The 7,418-nt window shown below is 53.4% G+C and overlaps 1 protein-coding gene across 1 annotated transcript; it reads right to left on the bottom strand.

Annotated features, from left to right (window-relative positions):
* Positions 1–430: 430 nt before the first annotated feature.
* ACAD8 (acyl-CoA dehydrogenase family member 8) lies at positions 431–7,413 on the bottom strand. The gene is made up of 11 exons (XM_040615940.1): positions 7,198–7,413; positions 6,047–6,147; positions 5,464–5,633; positions 4,624–4,733; positions 4,293–4,369; positions 3,877–4,014; positions 3,326–3,461; positions 3,126–3,223; positions 2,743–2,895; positions 2,091–2,193; positions 431–1,323 (listed from the first exon to the last, which is right to left on the bottom strand). The coding sequence occupies exons 1-11, from the start codon at positions 7,409–7,411 to the stop codon at positions 1,271–1,273; spliced, it is 1,353 nt and encodes a 450-aa protein (XP_040471874.1). The 5' UTR covers positions 7,412–7,413; the 3' UTR covers positions 431–1,270.
* Positions 7,414–7,418: the final 5 nt, after the last annotated feature.

Here is a 7,418-nt window from a genome sequence, read left to right as displayed (position 1 = left end):
GCGGCGGGGTCACCTGCATTGGTGGCAGGTAGCGCGGCTCGCTGAGGTAAAGGTCTGTCCCCTCAGGCCGCCTCCCGCCGCGGCACCCGCGCAGGCAGCCCCGGCAGGCGGTTTTCCGCCCTGGGAGCGGGTCTCGCCGGGCGCCGCCTGAGGCGTGAAGAAGCCCCTTCGCAGGGCCTTCAGGTAACAGGGGGAGGAGACGCAGGGGGCGGCCGGCAGCAGTCCAAGATCGACAGCCGTCCCTGTGGGCTGCTGATGCTCGGCCGGGCGCCGGGAGACAAGAGCAGCTGGCCCACCTGAGGCAGTGAACAGGCGCTAAAACCCATCACAAGCTGAACGTTTTTGCAACCCCCGACTTCAAAAATCGGTTACCTCTGGTAAAATGCCTGAAATACCCCTTCTGACAGAAATACAGCTTCTGACAGGAAAGTTGCCATCATTGCTTTATTGATTTCAAATCTGAGGGGAAAGAATAATTTACCAGTATTTTTACTCCTCCTATGCTGTATACAGCAGGGAGTCCTGATCTGAGGCAGCAGTTCAGTGTCTGTGCAGGCCCTTAGCTTCTGAGATCTGTACCTCTGGTACTGCAGAGGCTTTCTGGAGATTAAGCACCAGTATGGGGGAGGGAGTGTGACGAGAACAAGCAGTTGGTACGTTAGGAAAGGTGCTGGGGAAAGAGAAAGGAGCGAGTGCCTCTGGATAACAGAGAGGCATCCCGCTCCCCAGTTAAAAAGCCCCTGCACCCCGCAGGCGGTTAGACCTGCAGTACTTTGGGCTTCTGTTCCCAGGGGTGCAGTCAGCACCCAGCAGAGGTTTTTAAGCAGATCAACTACTTCCCTCGAACTAAAGATTTCACCAATAGAGGAGGGATCCCATGGGATTAGGCTGTACCTCTGCCTGAAGTTCCCCTTTCAGTCCTGATTTAGCAGAGATGACCAACAGGTCTAGTATTTCCGAGAAGGATGGGTGGCAAGCAGCCCGTGATCAAGATTTGGGACAGAGGCTCACATTCACAACTGCCATTTCTATCTTCACATATCTGCACAATACCAGCCTAGTAAGGGCTGCTCTGCCAGGCACAGAGTGCAGCTGTGGCAGCGTGTGGCTGGTGTCCAGCTGTGCTCCTAGTCAATATAAGGCAGAAAGGCTGTTTCCACTGGGGTATCCCCCTCTCCGCTCCCCAGGAGAGAGCTGGTGAACAGGGGAGGGAAACAGCCCAAACTGTAACAGACGGAGGAATTTTAAGGCTGAGGATTGGGTTCTGGCTTCAGCCCTGTAGCAGGCTCCTGGCCACAATCATCCGCATAACCTCGTTGGTACCTGCAGCAGGACAGATGGTTAAGGGATGGTCCAATTTTTCCCACAATAAAGGCAAAGAGAATTCTTCCCTGATCTGCAGTCTACAGCACAGAAAAGCTCTTCCCACCAGCTGAGGTGGCATTTAGGTGTTGGGCCAAAGCGCCAGCATGTTGCTTGGGAAGGCTTCAGAGTGGTAGATGCTGGTACTTCTTTTTATTTGGGCATTGAGAGGATACGGGCACCAGGCCTCAAGCAGAACTGGATACATACCAACATCTGAGTTTTCTGCTTTACTGTTTAGCACATACACAACGCACAGAAAGCCTGTAGACTCGCTTAGCGTTGGAAAGAGTATATCCCTACCCTGGCTGTAGGCGAAGGGATTTCAAAGGAGGAAAACTAAAATGGTTAGGAGGCCGAACTGAGATTAGAAAAGGCCAGACACTGTTAGAGACACAATGTCAAAGAGTGAAGGCAGACCAGAATATCCCAGGAAAGGAATTGTTGGGGAGCGGAGTCTGTAGGAGTACTGGGATGAAACTGGACAGAGGCACTGCTAACATGATAACTAGCTATCTCCCCCTGCTGTAAGACTCTTAAAATGCACAGTAACTGCTCCAAAACCAGGGGATTCACACACATGACATCCAGGGACACCTCATGCTCAGAGCAAAACGGGATTCTGAAACCCAAGAATCAGAGAGTCATGTGGCAAGGCGGGGGCCTCCAGAGGGTCTGTTCTCTCCTGCCTCCACTGCTAAGTCACTGGTAGCAAAAGTGTCTTTTACCTTCCAGGATCTGGTGGACTCTGATGTCTCGCACAAACTGTTGCACAGCATAATCCTTCAGGTAGCCGTAGCCCCCATGCATCTGTAGAGCCTGGTTACAGATCTAAGGAGATAGCATCGCTGGTGAAGTGACTTGCGTGGTGTGGAGGACAACTCAGTGACAGAAATTCGGTAAGAACCCAGGAACCTGGGCTCTTTTTTTTCTGCTCAGCTAATCTCATGTCTTTAACAAAGCGTGGTGTGACAGCAAGGCACTCGCAGTCCCCACCAGCGCAGCTCTCAGTGCTATCATGTTACCTAAGTGCTCTTTCATGCTAATGGTGCATTTATGTGAACATGATAGCACAGAAATACCCAGAAAATGCTATACTTAACTAAGGCAAATTTTGCTGCATTTCTGTGGTGCTGCTGATGCAAAAACCCAAATGCCAGATCACTACATCTACCAGTCAGGCAGGCAAGGAATCTGTTCAGGGCTCTGGTTTCTCCTGGAAAGCACCAGAAGCCAGGAGGCCTCAAATGACCTTTCTGGCTCAATGAACATGCTTGGATCTGGGTCACCACCATGTCAAACTTCTTTCTGACATCCTGGCCACCAAGAGGGGTCTCCAGGCTTCCAGTTATGCCACCAACTGACACTCGAGTTGCTTACCGCAAAGCATTCATCAGTAGCAAAGAGCTTGGCCATGGAGCACAGCACAGCCGCGTCCTCCTGTCCCTCCTGCAGTGCTCGCGCTGCATTGCGAACCATGAGCCGTGCTGCCACCAGGCGCGTCGCCATCTCCGCCAGCCTGAACTGCAGGTACTGCCAGCAGACAGCAGGAGAGGAAAAATTAGGCCAGCATGTTCGGGGGGGCCTGGGCCCTGAACCACATCCCCACTACCTTCAGGCAGGTCTCAGGCCTGACATGCTTTCTTACTCAGGAAAAACATGTTCCTGACTTCTCCAGGGAAGACTCTGTGAAGTGAGCTGCCTTTTCAGCCAGGATCAGAAAGAGCACAGCTCTGAGAGCACAGATCTGATGGAGAGCTTACCTGATTGTTTGCTAGGGGTTCCCCAAACTGTTTGCGGACAGTGAGATGTTCCTGAGCCAGAAGAACAGAGGCATGAGCAGCTCCTAAGGAACAAGATGCTGGTGGGAGAAGCCAAGGACATAAAGTGAACATGAAGCTCATGCAGGCAGGTAACAAGATGATCCTGCCCTCCTCCCTTCGCTCTCAGATGTCTTTCTTACCAATGTTTATCCTGCCTCCGTTCAGTCCCTTCATGGCAATGCTGAAGCCCTGCCCTTCAGCTCCCAGCCGGTTGCTGACAGGAACAACACAGTCCTCAAAGATTACAGCCCGAGTTGGCTGGGAATTCCAGCCTACCTGGGAAAAAAACAGAGCACCTTCCAGATTGCCTGAGGAGCAGCATGCCCCCAGCTCCTGGCAGAGAACTGCCCAGCCTGCTCTCAATCCCTCAGTCCCACTGCCAAGCTGCCACAAAGCAATTGTGGTCTGTGTGGTTTGGTCTTAGTGTGCTGAGCTGGAAACTGGAATGCATGTGTTTGAGAAGAGGCACAGATCCAATGAACCTTGATGTTCCTGAGACTAAAACCCTTCACTTACTTAAAGGACAGACTTTGGGCAAACTTCACCAAAGCTGGACTTGGCTTGGAAAAAACATGCCAGGCTGGGACTCCGGTCCCATCCAAGAAGAGATCCCTAATGTTTTGCACAGACGAGCTCATCTCTGTCCTGCACTTCCCTCAAGCAAGCGGGAAGTAAAACCAAAGCCTCTTACCTTCTTCTCCTTCTTGCCAAAGCTGAGCCCTGGTGTCCCTTTCTCCAGCACCAGGCAGGAGATGCCCTTGGGGCCTGGGCCTCCTGTGCGACACATGACCACGTATACATCGGTGTCACCTCCGCCACTGATGAAGGCCTGCAGAAGGGCATGAGAAGAAGGAAGCGGCTTTCGTGTGCTAACCCTGAGCCTGCAGCAGCAGCTGGGGTACAAAGATGGAAGGGCAAACACCCCACAGCCAGGAGGAATTTAGGGACCAACTGTACTAAGTTCTGGTGAACGCTCTGCAGAGCACATCCTACCTTGGGAGAATACACAGAGGTGAGGAGACAGTAGGAAATGGAAAGGATGGTGAGACCCAGGCCCCCTTGTGCATGCAGTGCCATCCAGCAGCTTTAGGAGGAGCAAAGAGGTACCTTGGAGCCATTCAGGATGTAGCTGTCCCCTTTCCTCTGAGCTGAGGTCAGCAGGGAAGCTGCATCACTCCCACTTCCTGTTCGGGAGGTAAGGAAGCAGCCAGTGAAGCAGCAGGTCCAGAGCCTACAAAATCTCTCGGGGATCGTACCCATCGACGCTTGAGTTTGTACCACAAGCATCTCAGCAATCATCATCTGGCCCTTCCCCACTTCCCAGTGATTGCCCAAATGAACATGAAACTTTCCAGCTCCAGCTCTGCACAGCATTCATGTCCAGTTAAAACTACATTCGGAGTATGGGAAAGGAGATTTCTTGGTTGAGGATGCTCACCTGGCTCAGTCAGGCAGTAAGAAGCAAATTTTTCCATGCTACAGAGCGATGGGCAGAACCTGCGCCTCTGCTCCTCATTGCCAAAGGTGTCAATCATCCAAACACACATGCTGGAGCAGGAGAGAAGGTGCAGCATTACAGGAAGTGAACACAGCCCTGGGCGGAACATCTAAGAGCATCCCTGGCTAAAGAAAACAAAGCTCCATGGGGTTCAGTCAACAGCACTGAGGCTTGAAAGCATATTGCTCTGCCTCAAAACAGAATGATATTAGGTGCCACAGAAACCAGAAGGAAGAAGACTGCCTTCCAGTCACCACAGGCTCACTGCCTTGTGGAATAGCAGGTTCCTATTTAATAGCCTCAGCATTCCCCTCAGCGCTAAGCCCTACCGTCTCTTCAGAAAACCTCACCTGGAAGGAGGAGGCATCACCACTCCACCTTCCCGTGCAAAGCGAGCCTGTCACTGAACATGTCTGTACAAGCAAGAAAGGGCCCCGGTATCAGCTGGTGCCTCTGGCTCTGTCACCAAAGCATAAAGGCTTTTTCCAGGCACGTTACTATCTATAGACAGCTTAAGTGAAACAGCAGGGAACAAAATCCAGAACTTAATCCCATCTTGCATGCCACAAAGCTAAAATTACTTCTTGGTGGCATCTCAGTTTTTGTAGCCTATTTTGTTTACTGCCATCAAGAGATCCTCACAGGGACTTGTCTCCTTGGGGTGCCAACTTTAAGTAATAAGCAGCACCAAGAGAGCTGTCTCCAGCTGGATTTAGAGCCCGCAGAACAACTGTGTTTTTCAGCCAGGCTGACACCATCCACCACTCCGCAGACACTCACTTGTGGATGCTTATATAAGCAGTGGTGCTGGTACATCCTGTGGATAAAGCTTCAAAGATTATGGAGGTATCAAGGCGTGACAATCCAGAGCCACCAACATCTGGTTTCACATAGATCCCACCAAATCCTAGCTGGGCTGCCTTCCGCATTGTTTCCACAGGGAATATTTCCTGTTGGGACAGGCAGAGATATCACAGGTGAATATTCATGATCGATTCAAGCTCAATATTCAATCTCTTCTGGGACACCTGGGCTACCAAGTCCAGTCCCAGACTCAAGCAGTGTTTAGGTTAACTGGGTGGGTTAAAGAAGATGCAGCTACTTAGACAGAGCCATACCATCTTCAGGGGTAAATCCAGGTGTCAAGATGATTGAATAGCCTGACTATAGCCTGAAGCTATAGCTTCAGGGTCTTTCTGATGGCTTCCCACCCCAGCTACAGCAGCAGCTTTGGAGAAGATCTCTACAGATGGCATTACAGCACCGAGGCACTATTGCAGGAACCCCTCTGATGAGACCCAAGGACCATAACATCCTAAGAGAGGAAAAACTGAACAGTACAACCCTTCTGAGGCTGTCATACCTTTTCATCCCACTCAGCCATGTGAGGAGCCATCTCCTTGGCAGCAAAATCAAAGGCAACTTTTTGGAATTCTTTCTGCTCCTCAGTCAGGCCGGCAGATGCTAGGGAAGCAGGAAGAGATCAGAATATGTGTCTGTTGCAGGAAAGCAAGCACCACCACCTCTTCCATACACCAAACAATTTCAAAGCATCCCTTAACTTACACGAACAGTTGAGGGTCTCTGCTGCAGAGACCATTCCTCTGTTCCTTGGGGCCACCACAAACTGCTGACAGGGGGCAGTGGGCTTTGGGAGGGGCTGGCTTAGGGGAAAACAAAGCCAAGGTCCCAGCTACTCAACACTTAACCGCGCTGGAGGACCGGGGCAGGGGCAGCACAGCCCATGGCAGCCGTCACTTCATCGCACTGGGTCTGTGCTGCAGAAACACCAGGACACAGTCCTGGGACTTCAAGAAGTGATGCTCAAAAGCAAGCAAAGAACACAGCAGCCCTTTGGAAACAGCATCTGAGCCTTTAGTTAGATCCTGCATTTGAAATCTGCTTCCTTTGCACATAGATCCAACATTGTTTTGTTGGTTCCTCTCCCAAAATTCATCGCGATGCTGCCGCTTCAATCCTAACATTTAAGCATTGAAGCAGTTCATCTGGGAAGTGTTCAGGAATCCCGTAGGAGGAGACCGGCTCAGACACAGCTGTTATCCCGGTCACCAGAGGCACGCTCAGTGATCCGAGTCATCTTCGGGTACCACTGGGCACCCCGGACATACAGAGGGGTACAGGCAGCCTGGCCGCCCTCCCCAGCGAGCCTTTCGCTATTCCTTGACTCACAGCAGAGCCTGACTAACCGTGAAGCTCTAGCGAAGGTACAGGGAAGGGGAAGGAGCTTCTCGCCGCAGGTGGGCACCGTCCCACCCACCAGCCACCGCGGGTGTCCGGAGGGCCGGGCCCCGCGCCGCCCTGCGCACAGCTGGTGACAGGCGACATCTCCCTCCCGGCCAAGACTGGCGACCCTCGCTCACCGACCTGCTTTCAAGCCTCCCCCGAGCCCGCCTCCCTCCCTCCGACCGCAGGGGGGGACACGCCGGGCAGCACCCCGGGCAGGTGGGTCCGGGGCTCCCCCCGCCGCGCTCGGCCGCCGCCGCGGAGCCTTACGGTCGATGCAGGCGGCGATCCCCCGGCGCCCCGCCGCCGGGCAGCGCAGCAGCGGCAGCAGCAGCCGGGCCGCCAGGCGGGGGGGTCCCGGCCAGGCCATGGCGGGGCCGGAGCGCAGCGGCTGCCGGTGCGGGGCAGTCTGGGAGCTGTAGTCCTGCCCTCGGTACCTCCCGCCCGCGCGGGGGCTGCGGGGAAGGAGCAGCCTGCAGGCCATGCCTTAG

Source organism: Falco naumanni, chromosome 16 (genome assembly GCF_017639655.2).
Source record: "Falco naumanni isolate bFalNau1 chromosome 16, bFalNau1.pat, whole genome shotgun sequence".
In the NCBI taxonomy this organism is placed as follows: domain Eukaryota; kingdom Metazoa; phylum Chordata; class Aves; order Falconiformes; family Falconidae; genus Falco; species Falco naumanni.
The sequence above is the reverse complement of the archived record's forward strand: the minus strand, read 5'-3'. Positions and strand labels throughout refer to the sequence as shown.